We start from the raw sequence: 23,219 nt of genomic DNA, 5'->3' as shown, positions 1-23,219 counted from the left end.
TTACGATTTATACAATCAATATCTTGGAATTGAAGCAGATAGTCGTTTTATTTCCAAGCTAAAATAATTTATAAAATTATTTTATTTCGTACTAACGTATCAGTCCTTGTGTAAGCATAAGTATATCACGGCGTAATCCATTCTCAGCGGTCATCTTCGGCCTCGCTCGGAGGATCTTCGACTAAATTCTTTATAGGCTCGTATTTGTTCTCTACATTTTCTTTTTTAGATTCTTTCATTTCAACGGCCTCTTCTTGGTTAAGTTCTTCCTCTTCGTCATCGGTATCGTCATCAGCGCCTGGATGAGCGGGAATCTTATGGGTCGGACTGCCCGTTGTTTGCATGGTTCCTGGCTTCTGCCACATTTTTTGCGACCCCTGAAAAGGAGACCGTAATCAATATACAGAGATAATATTTATGAATCAACTTAATAAGTTCTGAGAATTTACCTTCATTCCGCTGACTTTTTCCATGTAGTAATCATAAACGAACTTAGCCATGTGCGGCATATCCTCTATTTCCATCGGGACCATCGAGGGCACGGCGTCGTTTGATCGCTCGGTTGGATACAGTTCCTGCGGCAGTAGTTGCAGCTTCAACGGTCTCTGCATCAACTGATCGAACGCCGGCGTAAGCTCGAAACAGTTCTTGAAGAGGGACACGCGGGCGAAGACGTAGAGACCTAGACGAGCGCGCGACATCGCTACCACTAGACGTCTCGCGTCTCTCAGATGACCGACCGCGCGCGTCTTCACCAGAGACAACAGGATATAGTCATTCTGCTGACCCTGATACTTATCGACGGTCGTCACCTTGTTCGGCCGTCCTATTAGAGGATTGTTCGCGCAGCGAATGTTTATCACGTCCCTTATCAGATGTTTCTGACCGTTGTAGGTGGTTAATATACTGATCTTATCAGCCGGATATCCCAACAGGCGCATATACATGAACACCGCGACGCAATACTCAGCTTCAGCGAGATTCTGATAAAAGTAGGCGCTAGGCTCGCTCTCGCCGACGCCATTGAAATCCTCGACGTTGACCAGTTGGAAGTCATACAGGAAACCAGCGTTCGCTACGAGATACTCAGGACTATGTTCCACGTGCGCCAGATTGCCCAATTTCTTGTACCGCCAATTGTAGAGATTACAGATGCTAGGCCTGGCACGACCTTGACCGTCGAGATCGACCGTGGGAACACCCAGTCTCACAAATCTGGCAAACAATGATTGCTCCATGTTCGAATACTTCTGGAAAGCCATATTTTTAATGACGGGTGGTAACTGATGGTGATCTCCTATCATTATCCAACGTTTCAATCGATTGTATCCGTCTTGGGGATTCTGCAGCAACAACGGTATAAAAGTCTCTATCTCCAAGATCTGCGCGGACTCTTCCATGAGGATATTGTCGTACTTGAAACCCATATCAACGAGTTCGCGTCGTTTGAGTGCCGCGTGCGTACAGGTCATAGCAATCACTTTGGCTTCCTTCACAAGTAAGTACTTTGACCTATCGAGACCCGATCGTAGTAATTCGAAAGCGCGAAACTCCTCCAACTGTGTGAATATCCTCTCAATATACCTGCGCAGATGATATCGTTAGAAACTAACAAAATTGTTCATTTTAAAGTAAGAGTTTATCACGGATATTCTTACCTGAAGCAGCTGTACGCAATCTTGAGATCTCCCTCGTACGAATTTCGCTTGAAAAGCGGCTGCGGAGCGTTATCGAAAAATTTGTGGAATGGAAACTCTTCATCGACTATAGAAGATAAAATGGACTTGTCACTTGTGTGCTGCCTCTGCTTAACTCTGGCCTCGAAGCGATCCCATCTCGTGGATACTTGATACATGAAGAAGTATCCCGCTGTTTCGCATGTGTATGCAACATCGCCCTTCACGTTTAGAGATTCCTGAAGAAACACACAGTAAGCACAGCTGGACATCTCGCATCCAATTGAATTGAAGGTTAAGAAGAAATAAACCAATACCTGTAATCTCTGAACTTCCAGAAGCAGATCCAAACGCTTGGCGAGAACATAATTGACTCTCCCATAGCGACTGAAATCCTTTTCAGTCTCCAGAGCCTCTTCTCCGTGACCGAGACGCAATAGATGCCGTTCGTCGATATCGAGGGCCATTATCTTCTCGAACAATTGATTGAGAGCTTGATTGGAATGTGTCACGATCAGCGTTCTCTGATTGGGAAAATTATGATATAGATTCGAGATGATTTGCACAGCGACGTCCGTTTTACCGGTACCCGGTGGCCCGACGACCAGCGTCAGACCTGGCTGCATTCCAGCTCGTATAGCCTCGACTTGCGTCGGTGTAAAGGGGATTTGATTTCTGCAATGTAACGACATGTATTTTTCCTCTGTTCGAAAAATAACACGCTCTATAATATGCTTTATAAATACGCTACGAGAGAGAAAAAAAAGAGTAAATAAAGCGAGTGCTAACTTTTTCGGTTCGTTCGCCCTGTATGGACCTCTACTAGGCGGTATGTGTGGTTTAACTCTAATAATTTTCTTAATCGGTTCTTTGTTGCGCTTCGCTAGAATATCCTCGAAAACCAACTGGAACGGCCGCACGAGATTTCCTTCGTCCTTCGGGTCCGTTTTGATCTCATATTGAGGAAAACTAGCTCGTAGATGATCTATGTCGAGGAATGTATCGTTGAAGTCCATCGTCGCAATTTCATCCGGCATTCTGACAGAGAATTAACATTTTTTTAACAATCAATTAAATTACAATTTTAATTTGTTTAATAAGTTATCACGCAAATGATCGCAGAAAATATTGATCTTCTCAAATAAATAAATAACATGATTAATTACTATTTGGAAAATACTGTTAACGATGTAGCTATGAAAGGCTACGTTGCATCTGCTATTAAAATATTAGACAGATTTGTTGAGTCGTTTTCAATTGATGCTATTTCTCAAGCAATCAAAGAGATATATAGATTCAGCTTTATTGCAATAACGTATAGATATACATATAGTTACATGATATAAGTTACCTAGAATAGCAAGCTGCACCGGGATCACCGTATCCGAGAATTATATCGTGCAGCCAGTCGGGCACGACGCATTCAGTATTCATGAGCTCCCTTATAGTCTCTAAAACGGCTTTGAAGTTGTTCTCCTTAGGTTTGCGCCTCATTATAATATTAAATCCCTCATACACATCCTCACCGCCGTGGCTTGCATTGTCCATGTCGATCCGATATTGATTGCAGTCCAGCCATACTCTATAGGTTCGTGAATCACCCGGTAGAATCGGCCTCGGCTCGGGGCCGTCTTCTATCACTCTGCCATTCGAGTCGAGCATACCCTCGACCTCGCATCCTCGCACCGTCGTTAGACCAACTTGCGGTATGAAGGGGAGCTTATGACTATATTTCGTACCTGCGATAGTGTAACAGTTGTCTGATTATTTTATTCATTAATTTTTTTATTTTTAAAGTCAATTTATTTTATTATTTTATTATTATATGAAAATATATTACATGTGTGAAAAAAAAATTGCAGGCAAAATTATTTTCTCTAATCAATCTTTTTCCTCTATCTCCATATAAGACGAAATTTGCTACAGCATGAAATACGCGATGCCAGGAAACATCTTTTTTCTATATATATATTTTTTTTTATTTAAATAACGGCATATATCTTTCTTTGTCTTACCAATAGGATTCGGTGGCTTGATTGTGATGAGGAAACACACGTCGTGCTTGCGAAGATTCTCCCATTCGGATTTGATCTCCTTGCGAACGCTGAGATTTATCGTAATGTCAGCGCGTACCCTCGACGGCCTGTTTTCGCCGACATTAGGCTTGGCTACCTCGACTACGGCGAATTGCGTAATAGGTTGTGCCATTCGGGCCCATCCTCCAAAGTAAACGCCGCCGTCCTCCGCCCGCCTGTGAGTGAAAAAAAGGATAAAAATTGTTTACTTTTATTTTCGCAAAAAGGGAGGTAGTTATATATGTACGATTAACATACCAAGGACTCAGTCTGCTTACGGCATCCTCGATGTCCTGTCGTATTTCATCTGCGAAAACATTGATAAAATAATTATGTAGCACATTTAATAATTAATAATCATTAATGGTAAATAGATATAAGCAACAACGTTGTTTTTGTTTTTCATCCGCTCTACCTACATGTGGATTCCAAGCGGAATAGATTAAAGTTTCGCAGCAGATAATCGTGCAACGTGAGGAACTGCAGATTCAGTTTTGGCAGAGCCAGACAGCCCTCGCCAGAAAAATACTCGGTCGGGACGATGCTCTCGTTCCAGATGATGTCTTCCGTCGGGTAGAGAGGCATCTCATTCAACTCCTCGAGCTGCGACGGCCTACGCTCGTGTCGCGATATCTGAAATTAAAACACGCTTTCTCAGAATCCAGCATCTTGACAGCCTCTCGAATTTACGTTACTCTCATTCTCTCTTTCTCACACTACCTACCAGCAGCTCGCGCAAAAACTCTATGTCCAGACGGTACCAATTCTCCTCGTTTTCTCGCTCCTTCGGCGGCACTAAATTCAAGTAGCTGGCGATAGATCTCAGTTTCTCTTGACTGAAAATAAAAATCACTCGTTATGTTCCATTCATTCGCGAGGTTCGCGGATTAAAGTGGAATAAAGAATTTTATATATAGAATACCTGAGGAAGCCGAAATGCTTGTAAAGAGCGTCCCTGACATCGACGCTGGCTACGTTGGCCAACGCGAAGCTCCTCAGGTCCGAAAATTTCACGAAGACCGCATTCTAAACAGAGTTTTAAATGCTATACCTGTTAGTCTTTCGATTTCGAGAATATATAATTATGTTTAATATTCGCGTTATAGCGTATATTGATGACGCGACATTGATGGCCGCAGAATTAATTATAAAACTTTAAATTCCTGTAACGCGATATTTTTCTCTGATCAACAACGACCGGTTTGTGAAAATCGTATGTATGCGAAAAACAAAGATCACTGTCCATAGATAACGCGAAAATAATAATTTAACATTGATATTAAAGTCGAAATATTTTGAAATATTCTAGTTTTAATTACTCTGGTAATTATGATCATATGAATGACTGAATATATACTTATGATATACTTATAAGGAATATATTTATAAGGTCTATGTACTTGAAGAGACGTGATTTTAGCGTAGTGTAACTGCGTCATGTCGTGATCCGTCAATGGGTTGCCGGTTTCCTCGCTGATCTCGAATCGGGCGTAGAATTTGAGCATTTCCAGCAGCTGCAATCAAAAACAAAAGTGAGTGGTTTAATTGTTGATTTTCGGAATCTAAAGCGACGAGTTGTTACGTATGGTCTTTTGTTCATTAAAGAAACCGCTGTTGATTGCGCATCGATAAAATCAGACTCAACAGAATAGTTGCATTTATAATCGTTCCTCGACGTCACAGCCGACGAGAGGACCAGTCGCAGGTATGTTAATCGTTCTTCTCGACAGATGAGATTCTCCTTCATCTTTCAACGATGTTCTTTTCTCCCAGAGAAGTTCAAGATTCGTCTATCGAGAGGAATCAATATTTATTCTCTACTCATTTCATTCATTGATTTATATATTTCCCGAATCATTTTAAATACATATCTCTCTAAAAAATCGAGATGACACATAAAATACGAAACTTCCCATTTTTTGAGAATATATGTATATTTAAGTGAAGATACCCTGTTTAATTCTTGCTTGATTTGGTTAAAACGCACATTTATTTTGCGACTGTAATATATAAAATTTTCATCAATATTATTCTCTTTCAATGAAGATTGATGAATTTATCAGCGGAACAACAGTGTACTTAATAAGCTAGGAACTTACGAGCCAATTATTATGGCTCCATAACTCATATGCATGTTCCACATACCAAGCAATTTTTCAAACGCGATTAATCGACTGCGTTTGAAAGCAATATATCGTAGTAAATATTAATAGTAGCAATTAGTCGTAATTATCAGAACTTCCCATCATCTATGGCCTTCATTCATATGTCATAAACATGGACTCTTTTAAACATTATTACATTTATAAAATTATATACACGGATATATCACCGATATTTTAATTTTTATGTCAAAAAATGCAATATACTTCTGCGTCGGGGATTCCTATTCAAAATGTGGTAAACTTTACATTGTAAAACAACATGTTAACGTGTAGTATATTTGTCCTCGATAGAGTTCTTTCTTTTTTTCTTTTATAGACTCTATATCCTTTTGAAGCACGCAGGTGCTACTTCTTCTCTCGGTAGCTTCGCATCCCTATTTGACGCATCGGCATCTCAAAAAAATTACGAAGAAACCTGATGACAATTCAGCGAATGGTCCTCTTACTCTGACCATTGTTCCCGATGCAGCTGAATGGGGCGCTAGACAGGACGAGGAGAAAAAAAAAATACACGGTGCTCAATCGCACGGTACAGTTGAAACGCAAAAAAGTGGGAGAAGATATCTCTTCGGTCGCGCACTCCATCGTCGCCGGCAGACTCCGGTGAGCAGTTGGTCGTCGCGTTCAGCTCTGCTCCCATCGAGCTCCGTCACTCCAACTTACTCTTATCGGTGTTCGATCGTATCGGCAGTATAAAACACGTACGATTTCTTCGTAAAGACTTCGCGCGCGAGGACTTTTCTCGCGATTTCGATAACGTTCCCTTCTGCACAAATAAAAGCGTCACTTTTCCACCTCGATCGTCTTGTCAGTTTTCAGAATTTTTTTTAGTGAAACTCAAGATCGATTGATAAAAAAAAAGAAAAAAAAAAAAAGATCGATAAGGTCGTCCATAGAGTTCGCACTACCTTATTCGAGCGTCAGCCGTCTTCGAGAAGAAGAAGAGGAGAAGATACCGGAAGAAAAAGGCGATCGTGACGGATCGCGTTCGCTGTCACCGTCCAACCGGCGAGCAATTTGCAATTTCCCACGGAAATTGCAGAAAGCGGCACCGTTCCTCCGCTGGAGAACGTCAGTGCGAAGCCGAACCGGTCCGTTGACCCCGATCTAGCGCGACGCGTCGACCCAGCAGGCGCAATTCTTCCCCGAGAGAGACCCTTTGAAAAATTCGTATTCGCCGGATCCTCTCAGCTGATCTCCTCCTTGGCTACCTTGGCGAGGAACAGATTCGCTCCGTGTGACAAGGAACGAAGAGATGCGGTAACGAGAGCGAGAAATAATGTCCTCCGACCTGAGATACAACAGGCAGCTCGGCGCGTCGTCGATCAGAGGTGCGTAAACTTCCTTACGCGTTTGCATCCTTCCTCGTGTCTTGATGCTTTGAGTCTCCATTTATTCAGGCGACTGATCATATTGTTGTTTCTACAAAAATCCCTCTTCGCTTTCCATTTTTGCCAAAATTGCTTACGATGATGACAAAGTTGAATTGGTGAAATTATTTATTAATCAAATTAGTCACTTCGTAAGACTCGATAGTATGGAAATCTTTCTGTGTGGAGAAAAAAAAAGTTGTGCATCTTGCGTCAATCAAGAATTCCAATAATATTATGACGTACCGATGTAAAGTCCGCCTCTTGTCATCAATCTTGAAATATTGTGGCTCTGTCACGTAAAAGTATCCATGTAAACAATGGCAATATTCAGAAAATCAGTTCGTGCTGAGAAGCTAATAATTAATAATATTTATCGCCTCTCTTGGTCATTTATTTTTTTTCATTTAATTTCATAAATGCGTCTTTGGTTTGTCGCGATTTCTATTCACGGCGCATACATCAGAGAATTACTTCATTAATGTAAAACGTAGCTCATTGGTATTCTCTGCGATGTAAATTTTGTCTATACGTAATTGTATAGTTGTGTGTGTAAGCATATGTTGCGAATAGAACACTCAAAGCTGATAATAAATTATGACTTATCAATTATCAGAACGAGCGATTGGCCTAACGTTATACAACGGCTTCGATTCACGTATAGGAAAATTCACGATCGTTCGTAAAAATCAACTTTAATCGTTATTGACAATATTTCCTCGACAAGGAAGACGCTATGTCGAAGAAGATTATTAGCAGATAATTAATTTGCAATATTAATGATTACATTATACATATATATGCGCGCTTCTCGGTATAAACAATATTTCGTTGTCCACAACGTCAATCCGATAAAAAGTCCGTTGATGAAAAACAACGCAAATATTGTGAATCGATAGAAAAAAAAAGTTGCAACCAAAGTCTACAAATAAATGCAAACGATAAGATCGATCTTATCTCATGTGACATTTCATAATAATTCTCATAAAAATCTGATTTAATGAAAAGATACAGAGTGCATTAAGCAAGAGCATCTTTGATCATCAATAGAGAGCGTTCGTTCGTTTCTGCTAAAATGAGATATCTCGAGCACGAAGCTGTCTCGTCACGTGTCTTCATTCCGTTCGTATTGCGATTATCTTCTCTCCATGCGCGTTAATCATAAAACGTCAAACGCTTTTTATGCTTTTGCGTTTTATGCTTTTGCGTTTTGTTGCCCTATATAAAATTGCATCGTATGTACGAGTGACCTTAATCGTATCAAGTTTACGCGACGATTAAAACTGTGAATGAATGAAACAGAAATTTATTTTAATTTTTTTTTATTACAACACTCTTCCTTTTTTTCGCACCGACAAATGACGCGAAAACAACACGTTTATTTCGTTCATTATATGCATCATACAAATTGGGCTTAATTTAAAAAAAAAAATGCGAACGACATTTACATCTGCGTTAATTAAGTCGTCGTCACAAGTAGCCGCAACAAGTATCCAAGGTGACAAAAATATGTGCTCGTGCGATTCACGGTTAATCGCGTGCGATTTAAAGGATGAAAAATTTTTATTTCAACATCTCGAATAAGACTTCCCAGAAGTTATGTGAAACTATGACTATGCGAAATTACGACGAGTTCGATGATTATTGTACTCGACAAAATACCGGTAAAACGCGATCTATAGACTCTGCTAATGACTTACGATATGTGATATCACATTCTCCAAGCGTGCGATATTGATGTTTTACATCGTGACGAGGATAGTTACAAGGATCAGGTCAAAAAATTGACCCAGAAAACTCGAATAGAGTTCTCTTTCAGCGAAAGAGCGAGAAGAAACGCATGTAACGACGTTACTTGGTACATACAGCGTATATTGCAAAAAATAATGTTATCCGACAAGATTACAAGAGACCGATATCATTTTAAATAAAAGGTGGAAAAAATAACTGGGACGTTTACTTTAACTGATAGTGATAATAAATCGATCTGGGATAGCGTTAAAAAAAATAAATAGAAAACACACGAACTCTTAAAAAAAAAAGAAAAACAATATATCACGTACGTATTGGATAATTAAAATATAATCTTCTCTTATCTTAAAATTACGAACTTTAATATAAAAAATCGAATTTTGCTGTAACATTGTAATTTTTCATAACACGCGAAGACGTGATATTGCAATTTTTATAAGATAAATTATTCGCTGCACATCTCAGCATTTGCATCTCGCTTCTTGCATCTTTCATTATGCCGGAAGGACATTCAGCAATTTGAATCGAAAATAGGATCTTGTGCGAACGGTATCGCGAATAGACCGAGGGTCTACACATGCATGTGCAAATGCATCTGGTGCAACGTGCACCAGATGCAACGACGGGTCCAGAGCGCCCGTAATGAAGAGTTAGCGCACAGTTAACAGAGAGAGAGAGAGAGAGAGAGAGAGAGTCATATCCCTTCTTTCATAACGATTGTTTCACATCGCACATCTGCCATTAAGTGCTAAACTAGGTTACCATCCCTATTGCGTTTCTTATTGCGAATTGCGTTCTTTAGATCAACGCGCTCATTTCTCATCTCTCGCAGAGGAGAAGAATCGCGGCTGCATATTACATAAATATATAGACGATACGCGACCTGTTTTATATTGTGTTTTTTTCTCGTTGCAAATTTCTATCTCTCGTATCCCCGAGCTCTAATACACTCGCGATAAAGCCTATAGTATCGTCGAAGATAAAAGAAACGATTTCGGTATCAGTCCGACCCTCGCGTGACGCACGCGGAAACTCCGCGACAAACGCTTTTGCTAGGAAATGTTAGAAACGTGACATGGAAAATGCGAGATTATTCTACCATTCATTACGTTATCATTAAACTACTTCTACATTTTCTTATTTTAATACATACATCATACATTCTTTCCAACACTCCATATCATATGAATAAAATATCAAGAGAAAAAAGATATTTTAAGAAAGAAAATACATCCTTGCCAAATTTAAAAAAAATTCCACTATACAAGATTGTTAAAATAATCTTTCTGAGAAGAGTTTACATTTGCATGCGCAATTAATGGAGAACAAAAATTCTTTATCACGTTTATAAACAATAGTACACTGAGAGAATTTTCTCTTAGAATTTAATCTGAAAATCATGGTAATTGTGGAACAATATGGTACAGAAAGAATTTTATGAGAATTTCTCTGATTAATATTTATCACAATAAAATCTATCACAATAAAAAATATAAAACATGTTTGATTAATTTTATTATGCAGTTTAGTATAAAATCAAACATATTTTATATTTTATTTTATTTATTATTTTTATTTTGATAAATATTAATCAAAGAAATTCTCATAAAATTCTTTCCATACAATATTGTCCCACGATTACCATGATTTTCAGGATAAATATTCTAAGAGAAAACTCTCTGTGTACACAACTTTACTATACGAAGCTAAAAATCCTCCCGAGGGTGAATGAGTGTCTTTTAACGCTAAAGACTGTCTATCAATTTCAACCACGACACTTTTCAGGTTCCCTCTGGTTGCCATGGGTCTGGCTGCTCGCGAGCACCATCTCCCCGAGCCTGTCCTTCGATATATCCTGCTGTCCCGAGGATGCGGTATGGCAATATTCGGCCAACTGCTCGGACGGCACGAAGATTCGCCTGCAATGCCCGCAGGGCATCTTCCTCATCGATCCCAAGCAAAACGAGCACGATAATTTTACTGTCATCCACGAGGACGATACGGCCTGGCTGAACATGAACCACGAGAAAATCTCGGCTGACAAGTAAGGTCACTCTCGCAGCTTCCGGATCGGCTTATCACGCGCGTAATCATGCCGGGAACTATCTTCGTTTCTCGCGTGTTCAAAAGAGAAGATAGAAACTTGTAGTTGTATACATATATATATATATATATATATATATATATATATATAAATACACCGGAATAATGAGAAATACGAGGAAAATTCTGATGTTCGAAGATGATTTCCCAAGCTTGCGTGATGCCTATTATTACGACGCGCGATTAATTTTCGCTTCTAGAATCCTCCGATAAATATGATGATCGATGGACGATGCTTTTAATCATTCTAATAAATTTCTTTGTAATTAATTCAGTTTCTGCACCGCGAAATCGATGCGCAACGGCGGCGAGATCGCACTTGTATGCTTCGACGAGGGGCTGATGACCGAGAGCGTGTCGATGATGTGGAAAAGCACGCTCGTCTGCATCGTCAGCATCATCTCGGCCATCTTCCTCATCGCCACCCTCGCGGTTTACGTTATATTGCCGGAATTGCGGGAGCTCCAGGACAAGGCGATGATGGCCGCCGTCACCACCCTGGCCGTCAGCTACACCGTCCTCTCCATTCAGCACGTGCGACCGATCGAAATCGAGGATGATTACACCGTTTGCATATCCTTCGGTACGTTTACGTACACAGAGAGAATTTTCTCTTAGAATTTACTCTGAAAATCATGGTAATCGTGGGACAATATGCTATGGAAAGAATTTTATGAGAATTTCTCTGATTAATATTTATCATATATGTTTGATTTTACTAAACTGCATAGTAAAATTAATCAAATATATTTTATATTTTATTGTGATAGATATTATTTTTATTGTGATAAATATTAATCAGAGAAATTCTCATAAAATTTTTTCCATACCACAATTACCATGATTTTCAGGGTAAATTCTGAAAAAATTCTCTCAGTGTATAATTATGCATTATACAATCAAATCGCGGAGATATATAATTATTAAATTTTCTCGCGTCTTTTTTTGTCTCTCATTAATATTCAGCTCATATTTATATACATTTATTTTAGGATTCATATTGTACTTTTCCTTCATGTCCGCGTTTTTCTGGCTGAACATCGTGGCGTTCAACGTGTGGCGTACTGTGTGGTAAGTGACAGACAAGTGAATTACGAAAAAAATCGTACTAATGTCAAGAGATAAAAGACATGTTTGAAATTATCCTCAAAGTTTAATTATCGGCGTAGGTTTAAGAACTTCAGGATCAGAGATCAACCGCTCTATTACGCTTATTGCATTTGGGGATGGGGTGGACCGACATGTTTCCTGATCATCGCGCTGACGTTACATCATACACAGGGGTACCATTTAAAACCTGGCTTCGGCGATTACAATTGTTGGTTCGGCGGTAAGTTATATAGAAATAATCCTATGTTTTCTCTAGCAAAAAAAAAAAAAAATTTAACGATAATTACACATGGAACGCATGTCGATGTCGATTTTAAAAGATCGTGTCGCGTTTTTTCATTTTCTAACGTCAAAATAAGACACGTGGGCCTTCACTTACATTGCAGGAACCGCACAAACGTGGGCGTACTTTTACGGACCGGTCGGTGTTTTGTTAACGTTAAACATGATCTATCTCGGACTGACCAGCTGGCGTTTGTGGCATCAATATCGCAATTACACGGGAAGCAAACTGCGAGTCTTGCGATTCAAGTGTCTGTTGTACATTAAACTGGTTCTCGTCATGGGCATCACCTGGATCTTCGAGCTAATGTCGTTCGCCATCGATACGAAGATAGACGAATTTTGGTAGGTGATCTTTAAATGCGCGTACATATATATATATATATATTGATATATATATATATATATATCAATTATTAAATAAAATAATCGACGAATGTGTGTTCTCGTCAGGATACCGACGGATCTGTTGAACGGTCTCCAAGGATTCATCATATTTCTGCTTCTGGTCGCGACGCGGAAAAGAGTGCGGAAGCTGTTGGCGAAGAAGCAACCTTGCGGGATAGCTTTCCCAAAATCTTGGGCGGCTTATGAGGATGAAGAGTGCGAAGAAGTGCTTCCCGAGGAGCTCGAACTGTCTCAACAGGGATAAGGCATACTTTTATATGTCCTTTCCTTCCCTCCCAGAATATATTTCCCAGGATCATTACACGCGGGTTAGATGTAAGGAAATATCGCCTAAGAGAAAAGACAATCTCGGATTATCTGTATATTATCTGACAAGGACACACACACACACACACACAAGCACAGATAACGTGACTGTTGTGTCGTGCTTTAATTCATATGATTCTAGAGATAACTTGTTTGTAAGCGTATTTTATTTTCTGTACGAATATTCCCGTTATATATATACATATATATATTAATATCGCGTTATATAAATTATCTCCACTATGTTGATCCGTTATCAGTCTCGTAATTAAGATTCGCGAAATCATCAATATTACTTCGACGTATCTCTTATTAGCGTACACACATTACTTATTCTTGTAACACGTATTCACAAAAAAAAAGAAAAAGAAAAAAATACGACATTTGGCTGATAGCGGGTTAAGCAATAAATATATCATATGTAAGTTATCGATTATTGTGAATTATCGTGTTTTTTTATATATATATATTTTTTTACGTTTAAGCCGAATATGTTATTATTAAGCATTGTACAAGAATCTCCGTAAACATTATATATAGATTTACTGGATCCAATTGCTGATGTGTGCGCGTGGAGGAACAATTAAAAAAAATATAACGAAGATTATAATTATTCATCGATGCGTAATGTCATTTCGCGCTCGTGATTCAATTTCTCGGAAAATGTGACGACGACGAGTCATCAGTTTCATCGCACGTGTCTACGATTTCTCGCGAAAAACCGCGTAAACCCGATTCATTCACGTGCATTCACGTCTTTTACTCCATTATCGGCCGTCACATGTGCTCTCGTACCTCGTGCAGACGCGCAAATGTGATTCAGAGACACGCCGAAATCTTCGATAAATAAATTACGTAAGGGAATTCGCCGTGAGAATTAGACGAGCTCGATTATCTCTCTGGCATTGAAACGTATAACGAGTTATTGAGAAATAATACGGTGCAAAGGCCGCTTGTCACTTCGAATTCGAAGGCTAATACTTGACGTAACTCGCACCGCAAATGAAACAATAGCCGCGATATACATATGACACGTGCTCGCTATAGTCGAGTAATAATATATGTATATGATATATGTATGTGTATATGACATAAGTTTAGAAAACAGATTCGTAAAATTTATCGCCGCGAGCAGACATCGAGTGTTGTAAACACACGCCGCATCTGTCCTACTTTCATTGATCTTATACGCATAATTCATCATCCCGTAATTCAATAGACATTGATGAGAGTTATAGAGGATATTTTTTAAAGAGACCACTTAGCGGACCAATCTTTATAGATTAATCTGAATCCCGAAGTCCATTTCCGATATTTCTCAATGAAAATGTCAAGGACTAGCTTATGACAGCAAAATTATTGATCCCCATCGACAATTATTTTTTTTTTAAATAGAAAAATCGATTCCGTACTGATCGAAGAATCCACGGATAAGAGATGATCCGGATCATCTCTTATCCCTTTGTTGTTACGTTGCATTTTGTCGATAAAGCGAATGTGAACGACGACGCGTACCCAGATATAACGAACCCGATTACATTTGCTTATTGGTACTGACAGGCTTGTCATGATACTGACGCAGATAGATAGTAGGTCACGATTGCGTGACGCGAACGAAATTTGTTAAGCAAATCGGATCATCCCGTGGCAATCGATGCAGTTGGATGCAGGACGAAGTGCACCTCACGTTCGACGCTCGATGGTGCAAGATGGTACGCGGAATTATTTCTTATACCAAGTACTCGCAAGCATGCAAGTTTATTTTTTATGAACAATGATTTGTTAACGTTATTCGCGCAATCGCGTGAGATAAATCACGCTGAAAACATCGCTGTGCAAATAGAATGTTTCCTCCTATTAAGAATCTTTATCTTTCATAACTCTTTTGCAAGAGTCAAGTATTTTGTTAGTAACTAATATGCTGATTCATGTTGTTATGCGGAAATGGAAGATATTCATCATATTGACGGATTCCACGCTTGTATGATTTTGCTTTTTTTTGCATTCGCTTGTATAATGATATCTCAGTAATAAAATAACATAAGCGGACGGATCGTTTGGATAGAGATGAAGAGATAGAGAGTATGTAAGAGAAACGAGAAAGAAAAAGATCGATGGAAGTATGCAGATATCGTTTGCATATTATGCAACTATATGTCTATACACATACTACGTCGTGATCGATAGGAATATAATAACAGATTAGACAGGTATATAAAAATTTATGCACAACAATCCCGGAACTTTATGGCAGCTGCGTTAATAATAAGATACACCATTAAACGGATGAGAAGCGATGGAAGAGGATATTGCAACGATTTTAACATTAATGTTAAATTTTAGCTATGATAGCTAATATTTTTTAGCTACAGTTTAACGGAGAATTCTTCGTTTAACTATAGCTGAAAACTATTAGTTATCGTAGCCAAAATTTAGGCATGATAACTAAATTTCAAGTGTAATAGGGACAGCTAAAGTTTAGCTATGGTGGCTAAATTTTTTTTCCGTGTTTCTGTCAGCTGTCTTCAGTGCAAAAAGAAATTAGAACTCGGAATTTTTATTCGACCAATTTTTTGGGGGAAGGGGACTAACTCACGCTATGCGAAAAAAATATTAAAAGTGCACGCGACTATTACTGGACATACAAGCTTTATATATACAACCATTATTCGATTGCGTTCAAGTACAAAAGAGAAATGATGCACGACTGTCATGTATAATGCATTGCCAGTGTAAATAGAACAGCTCGCTATACTAGCGTATGTATATTGAATGTCTTGAGAGAGTAGTTGTAAAAAAAGTACACCCAGAAGGGGAGAAAAGCCGCCACAAATTACCGCGGTTCGACGATCCGGAAAGACGTCCGGGACTCAATTGTCTGTCCCTCTTGGGAGAATCATTATTGATTTTTTTTAAATTCATTCTAAGGTCAGTTTCAAAGAACTTTAGAAAAAACTGTTCACTTATTCTTCGAAGGTTTAAAATAAGGATAACAATAATCGATAATCGTTAAAAATGAAAATGTCACATCCTTTCATTATCTTATTTATATACCAGGCAGAAAATACGCGGTTTATTTTTTTTCTACCTTCGACCTACGTCGATACAAAATCTGTGCTGCAAGACACAGGGCCTGAAAATATTTTTTCATCTGAACCCGAAATCAGAAAGTCTTGAATATACACAGAGAGAATTTTCTCTTAGAATTTATCCTGAAAATTATGGTAATCGTGGGATAATATGATGTGGAAAGAATTTTATGAGAATTTCTCTGATTAATATTTATCACAATAAAAATAATAATATCTATCACAATAAAATATAAAATGTTTCATTAATTTTACTATGCAGTTTAGTAAAATTAATCAAACATGTTTTATATTTTATTGTGATAGATATTATTATTTTTTTGTGATAAATATTAATCAGAGAAATTTTCATAAAATTCATTCCATACCGTATTGTCCCACGATTACCATGATTTTCAGGGTAAATTCTAAGAGAAAATTCTCTCAGTGTACATATACGACAGTACAGCTGTAATACAATCGTCCGCGATCCGATGTTTTCTCAGAGTACGTGACAGGACGAACACGTGCTGTATTTACGCACGCCCTTGCGGTCTAAAGTTAACGCGCGTTCATCGAAGTAGCGGATGAGTAAGACAAACACACAAAGGTGAAAAAGAAGAAAAAAATGGCAAAAACAGGAAAAATAATGGAATTTTAAAACAAAGTACACAAATACCGCGAACTCATATTACGTACGTTAATTTCGGGAAAAAATATTATCGTGCGACTTTCGCAATGTTTTATTTTGTCTAATCGTTTCATATGTTGTGACATATTGAATAGATAAAATGTCACGCACGTGCGGAGGATCATCTTTGACTTTGTCATTATTGATTATTCATATAATGTTGTAGGTTGAAAAATGATAACTTTGATTAAAATAATTTCCTAAGATAAACTGCGTTTAAAAAAAAATGTCGAATAATTTTTATGCGAAAAGTTATAAATATTCTTCTGATAAGAAAAATATCAGATTAAAAACTCGTTCGTTCCTTTCTTATATATTGATAAATAAGAAACTAAATTAAGTGTTCTTGATAAATTAGAGATAATTTAGTTCCCATGTCATTCACTTGTTGATATCGTTATCGTATATCGTATATATTGATAATCCTTCGACATTTCACCAAAGTTCCGAATTATCAATGTTATCCCATGATAAATAATATTTATTTCATCCTCAAACACACACACAATATTGGCGCGATGTTAAATTATTATATTAAATATTAAATATCATAATAGACTATATATATAGTTTTTAAAATTTTATATTATATATTATATTATAATTAATTTAATTATATTATAATTATATATATACATACATGCGTGTATAAAAAATGTTTCATTTATTTTGAACCTACTCTCCTACATTAATACTCAATGTGTACCACACAATAAATTGTACGATAGTATTTTAAATTTGTTTAAAAAATATTATTTAAAAAAATTTACTTTTCGTACCAGTATTTAAAAATAAAGAATGCATCATCAAAACGCAGAGCGCAGCGAGACATGTGTAAGCGCAGCTCAAACGCGCGCTATTGTGTCTTCGGAGCCGCAGCTCCGCCGCAAAGGCTCGTTCGAGGTCGTCGAGGGATACAGAGAGGGGATCAGGGGGCCCCTGACCAGCCCCGAACGGCGGAGAATGGGAATGTCATGGCGGCGGACGCTGGCAGGGGTAGATAGGTAGCTAGGTAGGTAGATAGACAGACAGCCGCAGGCGACGTATGGCCAGGTATGGCGAAACGAGTATGATACACGCCGCGATGAGCTGAGTGAATCACGGATGGAAGGTTCGCGAAATACGAGTGAACAGCCAAGTAGACAGCCGGCAGCCTCGTGAGCACTTTTCTCTCGAAAGAGAAGAAGCGGAGAAGGCGAGCACGCGAATGCAAACGTAAGGAGGAAGACCCGCGTACGCGCGCGCATGTTTCAGCGTCATCATGTATCCGAAGAGAATGCTGCTGTTGCTCGTCGTCATCGGTTGCGATATCTCAGGACTGAGGAACGCGCTCGCCGACGCCGGGACGCGACCAGCGACCGGAAGCGGTCAGATAGACGGTGCCGGGACGACGTCGGTGAAGATCGGCAAGTGTTGCGAGCCCGAGGAGCTGCTGCTCGAAGACCGGTGCACGCCGTTGTCGGAGACCAACGAGACCAAGTGGCGACCGGAGTTCGTGACGGAATCGCGAGATTCGGCGACCGGGAGAGCGTCGAGACTCGTCGAGCCCAGATACGAATTCAAGATCGGACGGCCGAGATGCAGCCCCGACGAACACCAATGGAACGTGTACTATTATCCGTCCGGGCCGGATCGTCTGGCGATTCTGCCGACCGGGGTGCTACGTCACTACATCGTCGATCTGGCCAAACCTGGTGCGGACGAGAATAGCGGCGTCTACGGCGCCTCGATGCCGAATCTCGATGATGACGAGGATGTTGAACGCGCTACCATACACTACGACTATCCGTTCGGGCATTATTGCGCCGACAAGGTGGTGCTCAGCGACGATCAGCTGGTGGCGACGTACGCCATGCTCTGCGTGCCGGATGTCGCCGTGCGCTGGACCGACACTAATTATCTGATGAGGCACGCGATCGATCCCGCTTTCCATGCAGCGTCGATGGCCTGTTATCTGATCGTCGCGGTGATTTACTTCGTCCTGCCGCAGCTGCGCGACCTCGTCGGCAACATCATCACCAGCATGAGCCTCTGTCTCATGGTCAATCAGTGCGCCTCCACCGTCAGGATATTTACAGAGTTCGGCAATCACGTCAGTTTCATGATCGCCGGTATGTTTTTTTTTAATTAGTGCAAAAGCGCGAATTATTTTCTTCTTAGTTGAGCTTCACGTGTGCGAAATTCTTCTATCCTTTTCGAGATGCAAATAGTTCTCGGAAATCATTTCCTGTGACGTGATCCAGCGTGTCAAGCGTGTCCTATCGATGCTGACGCATCGTTTCAACGGTAGATTTTTTTTTCATCAACTTAGAACGAGTTGTCTGCAGAAATATCTTAATAATTCAAAAACAGTCATGTTTTATAAGTTAATGCAACAATTGTGCCGAGACACTTTGCACAAATTGTTTTACAGAATTATCACACGTTATTTTTTTTCATCAAGCATCTCTCTCAAATATACTGAGCAACGAAATTTGCGGTCATATCCTTTTCAACTCTATTAATACTGTTTACGAGACACGCAAAGTCGAGCATCGCGAAAAAGAGTCGGATGAGTCACACGATTCAACGCGCTCGCGACGAAAGGATCATTTAATTAATAAGCGCGACCGCTCATAAACGGTCTTTTGTTCCAAAAGAAAAATTGCCAGACAAATTGCCGGGCTGGTGATGTAGACTAAAATATTATTCTCATTTCCTCTTCTTCTTTTCAGACACGGTCTTGTACGTTTCCCTGATGGCCGCCTTCTTCTGGCTCACCGCCCTAGGTTACTACGTGTGGAACACATTCAGGTCGCGCAACGTTTTCCTCAGGGTGACCGACGGTAGGAAGTACTGCTACTACTCGTCCTGGGTCTGGTGCCTGACCATCTGCATAGCCGGTACGGCGATCTTCGCGCACTTCGCCCTCGAGACGAACAAACCCGTCGTGGGTGGCGAGACTTATCCAGCCCAGGAGACGGTGGGCTGGCTCGGGATCTCCGTCATGTTCACGTGCATCGCCTTCACCGTCGTGATCGATCTCTGTTTGGTGCTGACGACCGCGAACAGGATCAAACGGATGAGCACTTACGGCCGGATTCATCACAAGATGAAGTACAGCTTCCGCATGTTCGTCCTCCTGTACGCGATCCTGAGCACCGGCTGGTTCTCGCTGCTACTGTCGCGGCTCAAGTACGACGCTCTGATATACTGCCATATCGTAGTGAACCTGCTGCAGGCGTTGCTCGTCCTCTACGTGTGCGTGTTCGGTCAGCGCAGAGTTACATTTCTCCTCGGGAAGACGTGCAACTGTTGCAATAGCGTCGACAACACCGAGGGTCTCGATTGGGGCGAGGAGATGACGGCTATCAACGCGGGCTATTAACGCGGCATTTATATCTTTTATAGATGTTACGATCTGTGGACCTGTAGCGCGATCCTGATCGAGCAATAAAACGATCATCGCGCGTTTAAATCGTCGATATATAAATGTGTACTTGTGCGCATGGCCATAGTGAGCAATACGTAAAATACCGGAGATGCATATATATGCACACGCGAAATGAGAAACATTCATGTATACAATCGCTAGAGTATAAGTATATTCGAGAATTGAGGATATATTCCTCATGCGAGATCAAATTTGAGATTTATATTAAAGTCATAGCTCTCTTTCATACTTTTCACGCGTGAATTTTATATCGTATATATATATATTACATTAAGCATATATATGTGTATATATATGCAGTATATAATATATATAATACAAATGCATATATATTTATATATAAGCATATATGCATATGTATTGAAATCAAAAGAGATATTCTATATAAAGAGATATCTTTATAGAATGTAAAAAATGCGTGAATTTGTGTCTTTTATTCCACAAGAAAACAGTATTATGCGCGTAATTGCATGGCTTATATAAAGTAAACGTGCGGAAAAATATATAAAAAAAGAAATATGTATATGCATTCGAGACAATATTGGGATAGAAAAATGCGGCAATATATTGTAAATAATGATGCAAAAATCAGGGTGATCGAATCAATATGGAAAGAGTACAAACAAGGCAAGGAAAGAATTGACAAATTCACACACACATTGATTACTTAGAAATTTAAGATTTTTAGAAAGTTTATATACATATAAGATATAATCGATCAAAAAGCTCGAATCGATAAGCAAATGACACGGCACTGATAAAATTGTGCATCCTGATATTTCATGTTTGGTGATTATGCGTGCCTTAAACGAAATCAAATTCTCTTGCCTTATGAAAATGTACGTAAAACATTTTTTTGACACTTCACAATTTTTACATCTAATATCTTGCATGTATCGATGTTTATAGCATTATATGTCATCACAAATGTACTGACGATAGGTTACATATATAAAATCGATTATATTGTGCAATATCAATGACACTATTTAATTAACAGACAAGTATCTGTTATGCAAATGTATTGTGCAATATAATTAATTATGTATCACTGAGCCTTAAATGATCTTATACTTTTAATGGTATTTGCATAGTATTTATATCTATTTAGCATGTATGTATATATATAGAATTCGATTTTTGTATGAGAAAGATATTGGATTCGATGACTGAATTTGAATCAGTATCCTTGATTAAATTATTTGACACATCTTGTCTACAACATAAATTTTGTGTAAAAACTTACCTGTCCAAATAAGCTTCCCTCTGGTCGATGTAATAAATTGGATAACTGGCAACGCACCACCAAATGATTGTCATCCATGACAGTATTGAAGAAACGTCTGGTGGGAAGTAAAGCCTCGAGATCGATGATCAGTTCCAAAAATCTTTCGCAGTATCGCACTTTGTCCTGAAGTACAATTCCTGTCAAAAATATTCATATATTGTTGAAATTAAATTAATTTTATCGCATTATTTAATAAGGTTTATAGAAATTGTGTTCTTTTAAATATAATACAAATAAAATTTAATTTTTCACACATAAGACATAAAGATGCGTACCTTCTGGGGGAATTGTCTCCAATATTGTCATAAATTTTATCATAAGCTTGTGCAAGAATCTGCGTTCCCACTCAAGCCTCTCCTTTTGCTCTGGATTATCCTTCTTTCTTATAACTTTCCAATATTTCCTCCATTTTGGATACTTTCTAAATTCGAGTTCCCTTCTACCGTGTTGCAAGGAAATCCACATGGACAGAGATACCAATCTTTTGACTTCCTCCCTAACTAATAATATCTCCATGGAATTGAAACAATGATTCAAGAAGACTATCAATGCTGTCTGTTCCTTTAAATCAAAATCCATTATGCTTTCCTCTAAGCACGTTTCGAGAACCTTTTGAAAGAAGCCAGGAAAGGGCGTTGAATTCTTCTCAAACGCCTCCCAAACTTGCACCCGCTCTCTGAACTTTTCATTCACCATGACGACGATGGACATGGTGTGCGCTCGCGTTGCATTCTCCGCGTCGTAATTCGGCCAGAGAAAGTTCTCCAGGTACTGACTGAATTCCAACATCATGATTCTTCGAATGGAGAACTTGGACGCGCATATCTCTTGTATGTAAATGTCTTCCACTATCTGAGGCTTGAACGGTAGATGCGTATCCGTAGTGTGTGGCGCCCAATATTTATTCGCGAGCTGCACAGAATCAATCGTGAGATAATAATATCAATCGACGATGAGAGCGTGAAACAAAAATTTATCTAAAATATATATTATCATTACTTGTAAACTTCGGTAAGATGAAAGTTACCTGAGTGATCCTGTCTGCGTTGATCTGCTCTACAGTCGGAGCAGGATTATTACTCTTAACAGCCGGTGCGTTTTGACTCTCCATTTTGTATTTACAAAAACTGTTATATTAAAATTAAATCAAACGTTAACTGGTTAACTTCACTTCGCTCACCGGTATATACAAATTGCAACTAATGCATTTGATATACAACTGACAATGAGATTAAATTAAATTAACGCTTAAACTGACGCTACAAATATTTGATCGATCAATCGGGATGGAGAAATCCTTATCTCTTTCGCTCTGATCAATCAAATGATTCAAATGATAGAAATGATTGAAAAATTCACGTGCCATAACAGTAGGAAGGAGGAATAAAAACACGGCCCACAGACGTAATAAAATACGTAGATGGAACATCAGCCACCGATATGCGCGCGCGTTCGACTTTAACCTTCAAGTGGCGCTGCGTCACGTGGTCGC

General features: G+C 39.2%; 3 protein-coding genes across 3 annotated transcripts; 2 read left to right on the top strand and 1 right to left on the bottom strand.

The window, feature by feature from the left end:
* Nucleotides 1-29: 29 nt before the first annotated feature.
* On the bottom strand, nt 30-23,219 carry LOC145937639 (RNA helicase aquarius). The gene is made up of 15 exons (XM_083040819.1): nt 22,755-23,219; nt 22,003-22,639; nt 21,686-21,864; nt 5,152-5,265; nt 4,674-4,777; nt 4,476-4,587; nt 4,171-4,384; nt 4,010-4,058; nt 3,692-3,927; nt 3,028-3,415; nt 2,466-2,714; nt 1,994-2,351; nt 1,659-1,915; nt 450-1,584; nt 30-377 (listed from the first exon to the last, which is right to left on the bottom strand). The coding sequence occupies exons 1-15, from the start codon at nt 22,836-22,838 to the stop codon at nt 144-146; spliced, it is 4,350 nt and encodes a 1,449-aa protein (XP_082896945.1). The 5' UTR covers nt 22,839-23,219; the 3' UTR covers nt 30-143.
* LOC145937641 (G-protein coupled receptor Mth2) lies at nt 6,496-13,664 on the top strand. The gene is made up of 7 exons (XM_083040821.1): nt 6,496-7,247; nt 10,824-11,082; nt 11,417-11,724; nt 12,134-12,212; nt 12,311-12,471; nt 12,638-12,878; nt 12,987-13,664. The coding sequence occupies exons 1-7, from the start codon at nt 7,196-7,198 to the stop codon at nt 13,183-13,185; spliced, it is 1,299 nt and encodes a 432-aa protein (XP_082896947.1). The 5' UTR covers nt 6,496-7,195; the 3' UTR covers nt 13,186-13,664.
* Mthl5 (G-protein coupled receptor Mth-like 5) lies at nt 17,996-20,699 on the top strand. Its single transcript, XM_083040820.1, has 2 exons — nt 17,996-19,117; nt 19,721-20,699. Exons 1-2 carry the CDS (start codon nt 18,268-18,270, stop codon nt 20,371-20,373), a joined length of 1,503 nt encoding a protein of 500 aa, XP_082896946.1. The 5' UTR covers nt 17,996-18,267; the 3' UTR covers nt 20,374-20,699.

Source organism: Prenolepis imparis, unplaced genomic scaffold (assembly GCF_030444845.1).
Source record: "Prenolepis imparis isolate NDT839.2.m4 unplaced genomic scaffold, iyPreImpa1.0 SCAF_6, whole genome shotgun sequence".
NCBI classification, from domain to species: Eukaryota; Metazoa; Arthropoda; class Insecta; order Hymenoptera; family Formicidae; genus Prenolepis; species Prenolepis imparis.
Note: the sequence above shows the minus strand (reverse complement) of the source record. Positions and strands in the feature narration are given on the sequence as shown.

Coding starts and splice junctions, on each gene's coding strand:
- LOC145937641 (XM_083040821.1), top strand. CDS start 7,196: ATGTCCTCCGACCTGAGATACAACAGGCAGCTCGGCGCGTCGTCGATC. Junction 11,083..11,416: donor GAGAAAATCTCGGCTGACAA/GTAAGGTCACTC, acceptor TAATTAATTCAG/TTTCTGCACCGCGAAATCGA. Junction 12,879..12,986: donor ACGAAGATAGACGAATTTTG/GTAGGTGATCTT, acceptor TGTTCTCGTCAG/GATACCGACGGATCTGTTGA.
- Mthl5 (XM_083040820.1), top strand. CDS start 18,268: ATGTATCCGAAGAGAATGCTGCTGTTGCTCGTCGTCATCGGTTGCGAT. Junction 19,118..19,720: donor CGTCAGTTTCATGATCGCCG/GTATGTTTTTTT, acceptor TCTTCTTTTCAG/ACACGGTCTTGTACGTTTCC.
- LOC145937639 (XM_083040819.1), bottom strand. CDS start 22,838: ATGGAGAGTCAAAACGCACCGGCTGTTAAGAGTAATAATCCTGCTCCG. Junction 21,865..22,002: donor GGAGACAATTCCCCCAGAAG/GTACGCATCTTT, acceptor TATTTTTGACAG/GAATTGTACTTCAGGACAAA. Junction 4,059..4,170: donor ATTCCGCTTGGAATCCACAT/GTAGGTAGAGCG, acceptor ATGTTTTCGCAG/ATGAAATACGACAGGACATC.